Raw genomic sequence first — 17,483 nt, 5'->3', positions numbered from 1 at the left:
TGTGTGCGCGTGCGTGAGCCACTTAGAGGGGGTATAATGCTAATCTGCCTATGTTCACCTCTTAATGTCTTAACAACGTTGATCACAATATTTTTCAATTATTCTGCTAATACTGTATATTTTAATATAAATAAACATAAATTCATTCTAGAAGTGGTTGTACCCTCATGTGTGTGTAAGCGTTCTGATTGTGGCTGAGTCATTGGTTTATGCTTAGGGCTGTAGAAGGTGTGTCCTTGGCTTGTTTGTCGAAAGAGGTAAATTGTCGGTGGAATAAGCACCCAATAGTGTGTAATTTAGCAGTAATTGGTGGTGTCAGAACAACGGGCTGTATTGAGCCAACAGCGGTATAACGGTGACAGTTATGGTCAGTAAACATCACTCAGGACACAACAGAGGTATATCTTTTGTTGTTTTTACTCTAGACTGTGCTTTATTATTGGGCTAAGCTGAGACGCGTCATTCATTTAAAATTACAAAAAGAGTCCAGGGGACCAGAGAGTGGTGCAGTCTGGAGAGAGAGAGAGGGGGTGAAAGCCTAAAGCAAACTGCCCAATTAGAAGCTTAGCTCAACAGGAGCGGGGGGCAAAGCTCTATTATGCAACATTCAGTCCCCCCCCCCCACCCACTCTCCACGTGTGCTGAAATCGGGAAGAGAGTTCCAGAATACGTTTGTTGTTGAAACCATCGTTGCTGCAAAATGTAATTCGAGGAGTAATACTAGTGACGTCTCCAAAACAAAATCATCGATAACAGCGTTGAGAGATGTCCATAAACAGATTGTTGATGAAATAGTGCAGATTTCATTGAATTAATGCTGTTGATTTGAAGACAACAGTTGAAGATCAGAGCTCTGTCAAACGGGAGGGAAGCAGCACAAGTAAAAAAGACAGAAGAAAAGAAACTCCACTAACCAAAGTGGTTCATGCAAGCAGTCAAACATTGATTTAGCATTTAATCTGGTATTTAATACCATGAGTACCGATGTGAACTTAGAATACTGTGTTATTAATACATACCTGATTGATCAATCAGCATGTTATGGAATGTTTCATTGATTAAAACTTGCACATGATGTCTAAACAGGTTGTTTTTGTACAATCTTTTAGCAAAGTGAATTGGCTAGTAGAATGTTAGAAATACAACACAAAAATGTAATTTACAGTGTTTAGAGGTACAGTAATTGATTGCAATAGTGTAACAGCAATACTCTATTGTATTAAACCTTCAAGTGGCTGACTTTTGGATGGGAGTCGCCAAATTCTCCAGGTCTCAAATATAACCCTATGAAAAAAAGGAAATAATTAAAATAAACTACAGTAATAAGTAGCAGTTAAAACCATAATATATGGCAGTAACAGAGCTCTGGTCTTTAGTCAAATGGCACAAATCAATAAATAAACAAAAACAATAAATTAATGGAAAGCAATAAAAATCTTGTCTTTGACATCACTTGGTCAATAGGAGCATTATTCTCCATGAAAGACGTGCTGAAGGCCTTTGCGCACAGGAACAATGATCATCATTATAGACAACGATGCTGGCTGTCGCATGTCGTATAAAAACTATTTGGTCACGTACCAACTCATAGAAAAATAATGCCATGTAAGCATGCATATGATATCGCACATGAGTCGTAAATAAATATTTAAACAAATTAATAGAACACTTCCAAATACTTGTATATATATATATAAAAAAAGAGAAAGGTCAATGCATGTCTAAGCTCTAACTGAGGTCAGTGCTCTCCCTGACTGTGTCCTGGATAAATGCCTTGCTCAGGTCCCATAATTGTACCATATCCTAGAGACTTCTTTCTTGTACCTGGTTTTCAACGAATATTATCATGTTTTCATTCATATATTTTTTTTGTTGGTTTAGTATTTAAAGTATCATTTTCAATCCAGTCCTTGTAGATAGCAGTAAAAGTCCTATAAAATATGCAAACCTATGTACAGGAGGAAAACAGAGCAACCCAAAAAAAATGTACACTATATTCATCGGTTTATCTATATATTTATATATATATTTATATTCAAACGTTTGCACCGTTTCTTGTTCTTTTGAACCATTTTTTTGTATTTTTTTCCTCTTTTTCCCCACCCTTCTAATGTAAACAGTTGCAGCTGAAAATCGGAGCAGGTGAAGATGAGCATTCGACTGGCCTTGGTCCTTTTTGCTTCCCCTCCCTCCACTCACTTAACATTGAACCGGCAAAATTGCCCACATTATGACGGACGTTAAAATGTTCCTGGCACAGAAATATATGCTGGAAAAATGCCTTATTGAGGCAATTATTCATAGTAGATACTGTACAAACTTTTAATATTTTTTTGAACCAAATCCTTGTCATCGATGAGTCTGGCGTGGGATTGCCTATGCCTGCCAACAGAGTCAAGGAAATGAAATGGCACAGTGGAGCTAGCACAGATCTAAGGACATTTTATCGTGTCATGTTTCATGGGTAGTGTTGTTGCCAGAAGATGATGCTATTCATTTTTTTAATTGAGCAATCTCTCACATTACCCCGCCGATGGTTTTAATAAAATGCCTGCCCTGCTTCAAGCTAGAGCAAAATCACCTTGAAATGAATTGGTTTGTGTTTGGATGTTTCTTCTCCTCAACCTTCCTCGTCTCCTTTCCTCTTCAACAAAAGTTAAAGCTCTCCTTCAAGCTAGGTACTGGCTTTCCCTTAAAATGTCATGGCATAGCGTTGGCCTACATAACGAGATGTTCTTATTTTCTTGCGGGGCTATGGCATGTATGGGCCTTGTTGATTTAGGAAGGTAAATGTTAACGGTATTCAATCTGCTTGAGAAAGGTTAGCCGTAGACGCTAGGGAAATGGAACAATAAGCAGTTAACAGTTAGATTTGGAACGGCGGCCAACAGAAGCATGGTGTCATACCACCTTATAAATATTAATAAGGCAATCTCGACCATTCCTATCTGTGTCGAGTACAGAGGCCAATAAAACCAACTCCCCTGACCTTTTACAGGTATATAGAAAGTGTTCATGCCATTTACAATAATATGAGAAACTTTGCGCTGAATCAATATAACACCGGCTGGCATCATATAGCACGAATGATTTTGATATGCTTATTGCTTCATTTTCATAGATTGTAAGATTGAAAATCCTATGAACCAATGGGTAATATTACAAAACAAAATGTATCCCTAAATCCTAAAGTTAAGCGTTATAGATCCATACATTAACTGCAAGATGTTCGATAGAAAAGCCACTCTTTGAATTCAGCCTTAACTTCCATTTTTTTCCCCCAGACAGAATGAAGCACAGGTGATGCAGTGAAGATGAGTGATGCACTAATCAGAACAATCCAGACATCGTTTGCGCCCCTCAGTGCTCGCAGCCTCCACATCCGGCACCTTCCGGGCCACCCTGATCGCAAACGCTAGCCGCAGACAGACAGGTGCGGCGCAGCAGGTCCACCCCCCTGGGTCAGTTGTCCCCCAAGGGTTCCATCAGGTTACCTTAATGCCCACATTCATTCCTCCATGTGTATTCCGATGACTTAACATTAATACTAGATGCTGATAGCTATTTATTTTCCTTCTTATCCAGAGACACCAATGAACCAAGTCAGGTATTTTTTTGTGTGTGTGTGTGTGTGTGTGTGTGTGTGTGTGTGTGTGTGTAAAAGTCTGTTCAAATAAAAAGACTTGCATGCACTGTGAAGCTCTCCAAAAGACGGCTAAGAAATGACATGGGTCTTGCTGTAGGGGTTTTGACATCATAATAGCGTGTTGGCTGCTTGGAGTTCAGTTTGGGTTCGACTTGAGAGCACAGTGCTGGATGGCGAATACTGCAGGTGGCAAGGCAACCTGGAGGTGGTGGCAGCCTGTATGCTACATGCACTTATCTGAATGCAGAAAGAGAGCAGTGGGGGAGGGGTGAGGGGGGGGGGAGGGGCGTGAGACTCATTCATTTTGGTTCAAGTTTTCAAAGAGATGTGCACGTTGTGTTGTACGTTATGTGCAATGGTGTTTGTGTGTTTGTGAGTGTGTGTGTATGTGTGTGTTGGTTGCGTGTGTCTCTGTGTGTGCTAATGTATTGTCGTTGCATTGTTGTGTGTGTGTGTGTGTGTGTGTGTGTGTGTGTGTGTGTGTGTGTGTGTGTGTTTACGTGCACAGGTGCACATACACGTGTGAAGCTCAAAGGATATGTTTGGAATAGAGTCGAAGATAATTGTCCTTGTCGTCCAAAGTTATTTAGCCTGATTCTCTTAAAGCCTGCTACTGAAATGTGGCTTTTTGCATTTTTCAGATACTATTTACACCATATGTGTATATTTACACAGAGACACATCTATATTTCAGCAATATCTGATGTGTCAGCATATAGGTAATCAGAGATAGGAATGGCTGCAGTTTTGGGAGCTGCCAGATTTGCGATTCTTCCCAAGCAGAGCAATGTATCTAACTCCAGCTAAACTCTACAAAAAAATTACAGCAACATCGTCAGTAGCCGCCCTATATACAGACACACACATATATAAAATATGTGCATATAAATACATATATTTGTTTTTGATTAATATCTATTTATCCATATATACTGTATATATGAATACGTTTGCTTGAATGCTTGGTATATATATGTACTGCAAATATAAACAAGTTCATATATCTCAAAGGTATCGGATGTTCCTTATCATAACTATGAGGTTAGGATGTCAAGATATAAAAGGTAAGGCTGTGATATGTGAGCAGCCCCTCCCCATGCACTCTCCATCCCACCCCAGACAAAAAGAAATGAGGAGAGAAAAGAAAAATAAATCAAAACTTTCTTTTAAGTAATTGTAAACTAGCGAAGTGAGCGACCCCATTTGGTCATCTGAAATAGTTTTGCCTGTATTCAAAAAGCATATCAGCAATATATATGTACATATACATATGTCGTATATATATATTCGAAATGTACATGTCTTTTATAGGCAACTCCTTAGCCAGGTAACACTGATTGAAAGAGATGCACTGGTCCGAGTATATTAGAGCTACAAGTCCTCAGCAATAAAAATGTTTGGTCTTTTGGTCCCTAAAACAACTAAGGAATGACAGGTAAGACTCCCTGGAGACCGTTGCTATAGCTCTCCTTGGCAACAGTATCCCCTGGAAACGGACAGGCACTCTGAGCTAAACATGGCCATCCCAAATTGAAGCCAATTTGTGTCCTGAAAATATCACATTCCCTTAAGTTCTCTCTTCAAAAATGTGTCCTTTTCGCATTTCAAAGTCTTGAAAAAAAATTGGTCTTCGAAAGCAAATTGCCTCATGTTTGACCCACCGTAAAGAAAGATCTCCGAGGGCAATCCACTGATCTTTTTTCAATCATTTTTTTTTTTTTTTGTGTTTTTTCAAGAGTTTGTTTTGTTCAGGTTGGATTTGATGTCCTTATTTCCGTAAATAGTTCAGTGGTCAGTTGGTCGTTTTTGAGGGGTTTCTGAATTACTTTTTTTTTTTTCTTCATCTTCTTTGCGATTCGACTAAACGTCAACGTTCCTGGTCCAGAAAAAAAGGGTGTGTTTCACTCAAGTTGGGAACAGTAAGGAGAGAGGTGTGTATGGGTGTGCAGGGCGAAGGGCAAGGGGGTCCTTGGGTGGGGCCAGGCTCGTACAAATACAAAGTCTTTCTTAGTTCCAAAGGGTTAGATACATCCAGCGCGCTTTGTCCTTCACTTGGTAGTGGCTCTCTTTCTCACTCTCCTTTCTCTCCGTGGTCCATTTGTCGAGAATGCACTCGATGACAGATAGCAAGTAGTCAAACATGTGGTCCAGCTCTACATAACCTAGAGGGGGTTAAGAGAGAAAACAGCGTATTATTGACAAACACTATTAAAGATGAAAAGGTCAGATCGACTGAAAATGTAATATTCATTCTATTAAAAGGGTTGTTTTCTTAAGTATTCTATAGTACAATTGATATTCTGTGAAACACTACAGAAAAAAATTTGAATTATTTTATAAATTATACATAATTCAAATATATATAATAACAGAGATAATTATACATAACATATATATATATATATATATATATAAACAATAGTTTTAGTTGTCATTGTAGGTATCTTGCTGCTAATGCTAATGAGTCGTAGATGTGACGATGGTAAAAGATGATTTTGCAATGAAAGGACCGAAACACACTGCATATCCATACTGTTACTGTATACTTTTTTGACTAAACAGAATTGTAATGTACCAGTAATCATAAAAAATCAATAATAAAACTACCGCAATAAAATAAAAAAAAATAAAACTAGGGTTTAAGAGGGCTGCCATAACGTGTAGAGGCAAGATAAGTCCTTGTCAATATGAGTTATGTAGGACTCTTAAACACCTTTAAAACCGGCCAAGTGGGATGGTCTACGGAAACGATCTAAATACCACTGTGCCATATTATCACATCACATAATACATCTCCTTTAAAAAAGCACATTGAACAAGACCACATCTATTTTCTTGTAACTCTCTTACAACACATAAAAATATATAAATTCATTCTATTTCATCGAATGACTATAATAGAGTTCAAAGTGTTTTATGTGTTTTTCAGGAGCCAACATTTCTCAGAGCTAAAAAGAAAAGAACGAACCCTCCCCAATAACATTGAACGTGATTGGAGATGTCACATTGAATTGGAGTCGCATATTTCTGTGACGCGTTCCCATTAGATGGCGGGCGCACCCTCCTGAGCGCGACGATTCGCCTCGGGACACCATCGGCGTATGCTTCAGTTAGTTTGTGAGTGGGTGATAAGTTGCTCGTGAATGAAGTCATCAGTGGTGAATAAGCAGCGCTGCCTAAACTCTCCATCACGCAGATGAAGGGAGAAGACAAAAGGGAGGGAACGGCGCGCGTACCTGCCTCAGGGCTAATAAATGTCTGTTGGATGCAATTTCTGTCTCTGTGTTGAAAACACTCAGCCGTCTGGCAATGATCCTTCCCCTAACAGGAGTAACGTGTGGTGGGCTGCCCGTGTTTTATAAACGCTATGTGATATATACTATACATGTGAGGTATGTATGTTTTAAATGCAGTATATATACTGTGCATGTGAGGTATGTATGTTTTATATGCAGCATGTCAACTGTTCATGTGAGGTATGTATGTTTTAAATGCAGTATATATACTGCATGTGAGGTATGTATTTTTTATATGCAGTAGATATACACTGTAGTACATGTGAGCATGTGTAGTACATGTATGCATGTTTTATAAACGGTATGCATGGGAAATATATGTGTTTTCCATGCAGTAAATACACTTTACATGTGTGGTATGTAGGCTTTATAAGCAGTATATACACAGTATAAAAGTGAAGTATGCATGTACTATATAGTGTATACTGTAATGTACATGTGGGTTTTTTATAAACAGTATATATATATGCATGTGAGCTATGCATTTTCAGGATAGTGGCTGGGTATAGGGTTCAAAAGGTAGGCATACTGGGTTTCCCAATGTCCAAATTCCACCTATAGGCATTGTTGAGCCAAACATACTAACACTACTTGCTCCTTAACCACATGTATGTATCCCAACTCACTGTTAGTCGCTGTTAGATCAAAGTGTCAAATTATCGATGTTGAATGGAAATGTCGGTTTCATTTACACATATATGGAAGTTGGTAAGTAACTTCTAGCTCCTATTCCAACTACTAACTGGTCTGCCTGCTAAACAGATGAAGAACAGAAAGCATACACAGCAATGCAGAAACACAATTTCCTCGTCTGTATTCGGAAGCATGAAGCGTCCCTATAGAGTGTGCAGCCATTTCAAAAGCACATTTACTGTATTACGATGATTTTCAAAAGGATGGTTATTAAGTTTCCTAATCCAGTAGGCCTAAATGTCATTAAAGTTGTATTGCATATAGCCCTCTCGCTGGGACCTGACACAATAATGAATTTCATAAGTGGGAAATCAAATTCCATAAAAGATAAACTCCCTTGAACCTGCACACAGTTGGCAGCGGTTAAAAGCTACTTTTCACAAGCACCGTTTTTAAGGGAATGGCAATGTTTTTTCCATAAAAATAACCACACACACACACACACACACACACACACACACAATGAATCCATGTCAGATCCAACAAATCCAACAATGTCACGGTATTTAAACCTGTACACCTGCCTCAACAGAAGTAAGAAATGGTTTTCAACTCATGGCTTGGGAGAGGGAGTGGGGAGGGGGGTATCAAAGTTAAGCCCAAGGTCTGACCTGTGATGTTTCTGCCCCTCTCCCCCCTTCCCTCACCCGCCCACCAGGGCAAGGGGGGGCTGCTGGGCGGGGCAGGGGAGGGGGCTGGGGCTAATAGGGGCGGTTGGCGTCCTTGGGCCGCTTCAGCTGCACCTTGAGTCTCTTCATGCCGATCTGGAAGCCGTTCATGGACTGGATGGCGGCCTGCGCACTTCCCGGGTTGTCGAAGCTCACAAACCCTGGAGGGGGAGGGAGAGAGGATAGATGTTGGTTAGAAGTAAGATGAAAACATCTGTTGAAACATCGAAGTGAGGAACACATCTACAGGCAACATGGGATGTCACGAACATGGTCACAAATAGGAATCTTTAGAACAGAAGCATCAAAGACACAAAATATTACAAATATTACAACAAATGATATTGATTGATTAATAATGTTATTCAATAATATTATTACAAAAGAATGTTATCGCTTATTCGTCGTCTGTAAACAAAGGCCTTTTATGTAGTAGCATTCCTTCAGTTACAAGACACAAACATCAGGACATTTCTAGCACAATGGCGGAAACTCCAGCGGCTTTCATGACACAGATACCCAGTCCTCTGGGCCCCCCAGCGTTTAACAAAAACCTGTGTGATTCATTCATGCTCAGACTCAGGTAAATTATCTGCAGTAAAGAAGGTTATTAGTCATGCTGGAAGAAGGAGAATAAAACGAAGATAAAAAGAGGAGAAGAAGAAGAGTAAATAATCTCTTGGTTTTATTTGTTTTTACCCACCAAAGCATTTACTTTGGTTTGTCGCCCGATCCACAAACACTTTGGAGGAGATGACATTACCGAAAGGAAGGAACATCTGCATCAGCTCTCCATCCCCAAACTCCTGGGGAAGGTGGTAGATGAACAGATTGCAGCCTTCCGGCCCTGACACACAGAGGAAGACACAACACGAAGAGAGAGGGAGAGAGACACAGAGAGACACAGGGAGAGACACAGAGAGACACAGAGAGAAACAGGGAGAGACACAGAGAGACACAGGGAGAGACACAGAGAGACAGAGAGAGAGAGAGAGAGAGAGAGAGAGAGAGAGAGAGAGAGAGAGAGAGAGAATTGCAGAGGGTTAGTAGTTGTAGCGAGGAGAGCAGGGAAGAAAAGAAGATGGCCATGAGATGACGTGAAGAATGAGAGTACAAAGGAAATGTATATATTAGAAACTAGAAGCCAAAACACAGAGGATAGAAGGATAGGAGAGGACACGCCTGATTTAAAAATGACCTCAAAGATGTCATAGTTAGAGGATGGAGGAAACAGCATATATACACAAAAAACCCAACTGAAAGCCACATTTTATTAACTTTACACACATTTTTTTCAAAATGTTCAAAATGTTACATAAATTGCAATTATTAGTAAATGGAGATTATGAGTTCCAACCTATCTTTGACAACATTAATTTGGTTTTGACTTTCAAAAGGGGTAACTTTCAATCACGCTCACTGAAGGCAGGGGAATAGTGAAAACAAGTACGGTGACCAAGCAGAGAGCTCAACGTCAGTGAAGTTATTTATTCTCCAGTTGTGTTCTGTGTGACCACAAGGGGGCAGTAACACCCCAAGCACAGACCCAGCCAAACGGAGGTCACTGAGTTCCTTTCAGCATAACTGGAGTTGGTCTCCACAGTTTTTTATGAAACACTCTGGAGATGCCTATACAAAGTGTTGATAAGAGTGCAAAATACAAGCTGATTTATTTGCTTCTTCATTTCATTCTTTCACTCTCTGGGTAGTTTGTAAAATGGATTGCTCAGCTTTATTTCACTATTTTCTCTCAGCCAATAGGAGGAGACATCATACAATCACGCTGGGGTAAAAGGGTACATTTAAACTTAAACTTTATCAAGTGTCACCCATTCTGTCGTGAGATGATTAGAGCACACATCTATGATTAGAGCACACATCTGTTAGTATCTACCACTAGTGTGTGTGTATGTGCACATGTATCTGTGTGTGTCTGTGTGTATGTGTTTGTATAGGATTGTGTTTTTGTGGATCTTTGTATGTGTGTGTGTGTATGTTTGTGTGTGTCTGTGCGTGCGCATGCACATATGTGTGTATGTTTGTGGATCTACGTGTGTGTGTGTGTATGTGTTTGTGAGTGTATGTGTGTGTGTGTGTGTGTGTGTGCGCATGCACATATGTGGGTATCCTTGTGTGATTGTGCGTATGTGTGTGTGTGTGTGTGTGTATAGCGATGTATGTTTGTGGATCTATGTGTGCATGTGTGTGTGTGTATGTGTTTGTCAGTATGTGTGTGTGTGTGTGTGTATAGCGATGTATGTTTGTGGATCTACGTGTGTGTGTGTGTATGTGTTTGTCAGTGTATGTGTGTGTGTGTGTGTGTGTGTGTGTGTGTATGTGTGTGTGTGCGCATGCACATATGTGGATATCTTTGTGTGATTGTGCATATGTGTGTGTCTGTGTGTGTGTGTGTGTGTGTGTGTGTAGCGATGTATGTTTGTGGATCTATGTGTGCATGTGTGTGTGTGTATGTGTTTGTCAGTGTATGTGTGTGTGTGTGTGTGTGTGTGTGTGTGTGTGTGTGTGTGTGTGTGTGTGAGGGGTACCTTCTCTCTGCTGCTGGGGGATGATGGGTGCTGGCTGGGGGAAGGCCTGGCTGATCTGACCGTATGCAGCGGGATAGGCTGCTGAGACACACACACACACACACACACAGATCAGATAACACTCTTGGCTAACACACACCGAACACACACATACACATTCACACACACACACACACACACACACACACACACACACACACACACACACACACACACACACACACACACACACACACACACACACACACACACATTTACTGCGCCCAGATACACCAGGCAATCGATCAGATAAGACGAAACAATAGAGTTTGCATGTTACACACAGAGACAAACACACACACACACACACACACACACACACACACACACACACACACACACACACACACACACACACACACACACACACACACACACACACACACATACACAGACACATACACTCAATGCTCCCGGGAGAGATTGACAGACAGACCTGCATACTGCTGGACTCCTGTGTAAGCCTGCTGAAGAGGATCAGCTGCAGTGGGACTCTGAGCTGCAGAGAGAGAGAGAGAGAGAGAGAGAGAGAGAGAGAGAGAGAGAGAGAGAGAGAGAGAGAGAGAGAGAGAGAGAGAGAGGGAGAGAGAGAGTCAGAATCAGAAAGTGCGCAAGGCCAACAGAGAGAAAGATGGTGTTGGGGGAGGATATGGATGGAGGGAGGGAGACATGGGGTGGGAGAGGGGATAGAGTGATACATAATGTGAGAGGGAGAGGAGGGACACGGGATAAGGGAGGGGGAGAGAGGTGATAAAAAGAGGAATGGACAGGAGGAGAAAGCCGGACGGTTAGCGAGCGACACAACGCTGTGTCAACTGGCCGTCTGTCAGAGAGCTGCAGGGACCCAATCCTCCCCCTCTCCCTCTATGAGTCTCCCTCCTTCTCTCCCTTCCTTTCCCCCTTCCTTTCTCCCTCCCTCTCTCCCTCCATTGGTCCCACTATCTCTCCCTCCCTCTCTTCCTATATTTTTCTCCCTCCATCTCTCCCTCTCTCTCTCTCTCCCTCCATCTCAATATTTCAAGATTCAAAGGGCTTCATTAGCATGGATAACTAAATTAACAACTACATTGCCAAAGCACAGAAAGTAAAATAAGATTCAATATTGGATAAAGTTTTTTGTATTGCGTTGCCTAAAATACAATATAATACAAATGTAAACATACCTATACAGTGAAACTATCATATTATACAATGAGTTAATGGTCAGGATAGGGTTGAGTTAATCAAACGATTACCTGGGATGGGTCACAGTATTACTGTTTGTCTTTACCCATCCCGGTCAACATTATTGACAGTATGACACTATACATTGTTGACTTATTTATACATGCAAACATGTCTAGTGACATCTCATAGCAATCTATCTTTCTCTCTCTCTCTCTCTCTCCTTCACTGTTTCTCTCTCTCCCTCCTCCCCCTCTCTCTCTCTCTCGCTCTCTCTCTCTCTATTCTATCATTATTCAGGACATGCTGTTGTTGTTGTGAAGCTCACCCTTAAGCGTATTCTAACTACTAGTGTGTGCTTGTGATCAAAGAATAATATATAGGGACAACAAGGACTGAGAACAGACCACCTGTGTGGGACTACCAGTATTTTTCTATTTTATTTTGCTTTGCTTTAACCTTTTGTACGATAGTTGTAAATGTGCTACATTAAAAACAGCCCATGACTCATGATTCATGGAAGATAACAGTCATGGCTTGTGTGTGTGTGTTTATGTGTGTGTGTGTGTGTGTGTGTGTGTGTGTGTGTGTGTGTGTGTGTGCATGTGTGTGTGTATGTGCTTGCTGGTATGTATGGAGTAGGCATAGTCCCAGCAATATTTGCTACATTCATTCTGCAAACGTGCAGAACTGAGTCATCACAGAGGTCAGAAAAACAAGACATTACAGATATGCAAACCCTGCATCCACATGAACACACACAGACAGACACACACACACACACACACACACACACACACACCGAGCAAAGAACATGCATGATACAAAAGCTCTGGCGACAGCATGAGGAGGACAAACAGCGACAGAGCAGAGGAACACACACACACACACACATACACTCACAAACACACACACGCCTGAGGATGAGGGAGAGGGTGAGCGAGGGAGCACGCCATATACCTTCAGAGAGAGAGGAGAGGAAGCAGCCCCCCTGGACACCAAAACAGCTCCTGGGAGCCACGGCCAGGCCGTTTTTCTCTGACTCCTCCCTAAAGACCACCTCCTGCAACACTGGGGACACAGATGAGGAAAGGAGGAGGAGGAGGAGGGGGAGAGAAAAGGAGAGTTCTTTTTGTCAACATGTGCTGTATTGGAACCACAGTACAGACCCAGACTGAAAGGGTGGTTGTGTTGCATGAGAGGGAATGGATGACACTTTGTGACAGCAACGTATTTGATTTCATGGAACATGATCATGGGAAGACGCACAGGCAGCATTTACTGAGGATAGTCAGACAACAACGGGTGTACATTATTCTTATCGATGAATGATCACATTGTGGGCAGTGGCGTCAAAGGACTTTTAGGTCTGATATTCACCGAACAAAGGTGAGTGGAGTGACTGTGTTGAGACGGCAAGGACAAGTTGATTTGCTGTACAATATGAAGGGAAGTCCACATGTCTGCAAATATGCAAGACAACTATCGACGGAATCGATGGAATAAACTAAGACTCAGGAGATTTGCTTTGCCGCAGTGGCTACAGTAAACACCTATCAATTGGAGAGATTAAGAAAGCTATATCTAGGCAAAAGGAGATTTAAATTAACTAGTAGTAAAGTAAAGAAGGTTATGTCATTTGTGATAATATTATTTGCATACTTTCTTTTCCATGACAGGAATGCACTCTCTCTCCACCCTATCACTCTCTCTCTCTCTCTTTCCCTTTCTCTCTCTCAGGTTCAGGTGGCTCCCTCACTCGTACGCCCTTCCTACCATGACCAAGTGTCACGGTTAACTCTCCTGCGTGCGACCTAGAGGTCGCTCTTTCGTCTCCTATCCAGCTAGTCCCAGCATGCCACAACTCCCATTGTTATTGGTTATACCAGAGAGCATCACCCAATGACCCCCATTCTCTTCCTATAGCTTCTCCTCGACTGCTCTCTCTCGCTCTCTCTCTCTCTCTCTCGCTCTCGCTTGCTCGCTCTCTCTCGCTTGCTCGCTCTCTCTAACCCTGTGATATACCATTAGAGAAATCATTTTTGACGATTTTTTGTACAGTAATTTCCAAAGCGCTTACGGGCCCTGAGCTCCAACTTAGTGGATAATAATGGCTCTGTGCACCCCTCTGGTGACCCGATGCCCGGTGTCAACCCCTCAGGCTGGGGCGCTTTCTTGATCTTGTAAGTCTGGGCTAGAAATGAAAGGTGACCAGGCGTTTGCCATCAGGACCCTTATAGGATTTGGCCGTGAGGGGCTTGATGAGATGGGGCTAGCTAGTCAAACTCTCTGGCTTCTCTTGAGTCACCAAGGAGATTTTTTTTTTGATATGGATTTAAATAGACTTGGTTGTTATTAAAAATTTGTCTAAGAGGTTTTTTTTAACCATTGTATAATATATTGTATTTGTTTTATTCATTTTTTTTATTAACTTTTTGTACATATTTTTTCTTATCGTATATATTTGTTGGGTGTATGCATGTTTTATTTATTCTACATTTGTTTGTTAATTTAACAGTATAATATACGATAGTCTGTACTTTGCTTCAGTTCAGTTTGTCAGAACGCTTTATTAACAATGTTTATTGAGGTAGTTCAATATTACCTTTATTGACAACATCATGCAAAAGGAATTGTGTGTGTGCGTGTGTGTGTGTGTGTTTGTGTGTTTATGGATCATTCCTGCGTTAGTCCCTCCTACCGGGATAAGGGTGAATCCCATTGGTGAAGACAGCCTCGGCAGGGGGCTGCCCATTGGCCTGCTGCTGTGTCAGTCCAGTGAAGCCGTTCACGCTGATGGGGGAGGGGATGCTGGTCACTGTGGGGGCACTGATACCAGGCGGGGTACTACCTCCTGTAGGTACACACACACACACACACACACACACACACACAGTACATAATCAGACAAGGGGATCACTGTGAGTTCACAGGAAAAGTTTTGCCATTCTGCGGGCACCACAGCGATGGTTTTAAATGTCAGAGGGGCTGCACCAATGGAGCAGGGAGGGGGCTAAATGTCACGCCAGTATATGGTTCCTGCATTATCTTCATAGTGACACGTTAAGCCTTACAAGCCCCTTTTAGGCACCTCACATGGAGAACCGGGAATTGTTTCTGACACTGAAAATAGGGAGAGGGAGAGCTGCAATCGCACAGCATTCATCGCTCATGAGGCATGCTGCGACGCTACGACGCTACTATGATTTGCTGGTCGCGTTGCGACCTCTGTCTGTCCGTCATCCCACTCCGATCAACAACAGCCCAAACCCCCAGTGGTGAAATATGAATTCCTTTTACCGGTTGACTCCCCCCCCCCCCAGCCCATCTATCTCTCCCTCCCTGACCTCAGATTCTCTCCACTAGCCCATGACGTGACCTTCGACCCCTCCACTCCTCCATCTCCTCCCCTCCCCTGCGCAGCGGTTACCTGACGTGGGGGTCATGGGTCCCCCGGGGATTCCGTTGATGGTGGCCATGTGCTGCATCTGGGCGGCCGCGAAGGCCGCCATGGGGCTGAGGTAGCCTCCCTGGCCCACGGACGCCATCAACGCCGCCTGCTGCTGCACCTGCCGGTATGTGGGGGAAAAGGGGAGGGGGGGAGTGTGAGGAAGGCAAAGGAAATGACGTTGATGGAGGAAAGGGATGGAGAAGAAGGGGAGAGAGAGAGAGAGAGAGAGAGAGAGAGAGAGAGAGACACGGGGGAGGGAATCCTTTTAGAACCAAATCAAAAGCGGCTTCATCAACCGCCACCACCTGCGTAATTTTGCACTTGTATGTTCGACATCTCCTGGCGCGGGGCTTAGCGGGACGGGGAGCGGTGATTGGCTGAGGGGCGTCTCTTCATTATCTTCATAAACATTCCCGGTTAACGCGCTCTAGCCGGTGTCTATGCACTCGTGGCGCTCCTTAATTGAGATCTTTCTGAGTACATGAATAAATAAGCAGGCAGGACAGAGGCGTTTTGCCTGGGCGCCTTGCCTGGGCGTAGGCTCCATACGCTCCGAACTGCAGAGCCATGGGGTTGAAGATGCCCATCTGACCGGCCATCTGCTGCATGCGGCGAATGGTGCGTTCCTTATCCGTGTCTGCGAACTTCACCACCAGACTGGACGAGGCCCCCTGCGCGCGCACACACACACACACACACACACACACACACACACACACACACACACGCACACACACACACACACACACACACACACACACACAAACATATACACACACATACACACACACACACACACACACACACACACACACACACACACAAACATATACACACACATACACACACACACACACACACACACACACACACACACACACACACACACACACACACACACACACACAAACATAGATACACACACACACACACACACACACACATTTGCATGGATGCACACACACACACACACACACACACACACACACACACACACACACACACACAAACAAACATTAGGAATTGGTAAAGAAAAAGGCAGTATAACAAATGTACACTTGCAGCTATGCAGACACACACACACACACACACACACACACACACTCACTCACTGTACTCACGGGCATGGTCTGGCTGCCGTGTAGTGCACTGATGGCTGACTGGGCTTCAGCATGGGATGAGTATTTTACAAACGCACAGCCTGAGACAAGATAAAAGGAGAGAGGAGGAGAGAGGGGGAGAGAGGAGAGGAGAACAAGTTTGAATAGAATCGAAACCCAAGTGACTTCCTTCTCAAAGACTTGTCTGAGACAAACAAACTGATTGCAATGTCAGTGCATAAACATTGCCACTCCCATTTGGTGTGTGTGTGTGTGTGTGTGTGTGTGTGTGTGTGTGTGTGTGTGTGTCTGTGTTCTGTCTGTGAGCCTGTCCTAGTTCAGAGTTCACCCCTGCCACAAGACATTTAGTGAACCCTAGTGCTCTCTTTGTGCTGAGAGAGAGTGTTACATCATCATCATCATCATCATCGGCATCATCATCATCACCACCATCATCATCATCATCATCATCATCATCGGCGGTCGCCCTGACAACACACTGACGCGTCTGACACCCAGTCGCGTTATCGTCTGATAACAGCGGATTAAAAAATGCCAAAATTGCTCAAATCGGTGTCGCTTTTTATTGACGTAAGCCCCTGTTGATGAATGTGAATGATCAAGCCCCCCCCTCCCCCCTGCCCGCCCCCACCCCCCCCAGTAATTATTGAGCCCAGTCCCACTTAGCCGCGCAAAGCCGCCTGATGAAGCTCCATTAATGCAGCTTCACAGAGGACCGGGAACGATCAAGCGCACTGTAATCATCAGGCTTAGCTATCACGCGGCTGTCATTGATTGGCTGTTAAGCCCGCTGATGAACTTTAGCGCCGGGAACATGTGTATGCGTGTGTGTGTGTGTGTGTGTGTGTGTGTGTGTGTG

General features: G+C 43.1%; 1 protein-coding gene across 1 annotated transcript; it reads right to left on the bottom strand.

Annotated features, from left to right (window-relative positions):
* Positions 1–8,336: 8,336 nt before the first annotated feature.
* LOC311373220 (CUGBP Elav-like family member 4) lies at positions 8,337–16,704 on the bottom strand (the record flags this gene model as incomplete). Its single annotated transcript, XM_084490028.1, has 9 exons — positions 8,337–8,464; positions 9,007–9,150; positions 10,850–10,930; positions 11,325–11,387; positions 13,013–13,123; positions 14,754–14,906; positions 15,483–15,621; positions 16,034–16,174; positions 16,625–16,704. Coding segments are annotated over 9 exons (1,040 nt in total), but the record flags the coding sequence as incomplete, so codon positions are not given.
* Between the last annotated feature and the right edge of the window lie 779 nt (positions 16,705–17,483).

The sequence above is a fragment of the Micromesistius poutassou genome (genome assembly GCF_964030765.1).
Source record: "Micromesistius poutassou genome assembly, contig: SCAFFOLD_5071, whole genome shotgun sequence".
Taxonomy (NCBI): domain Eukaryota; kingdom Metazoa; phylum Chordata; class Actinopteri; order Gadiformes; family Gadidae; genus Micromesistius; species Micromesistius poutassou.
Note: the sequence above shows the minus strand (reverse complement) of the source record. Positions and strands in the feature narration are given on the sequence as shown.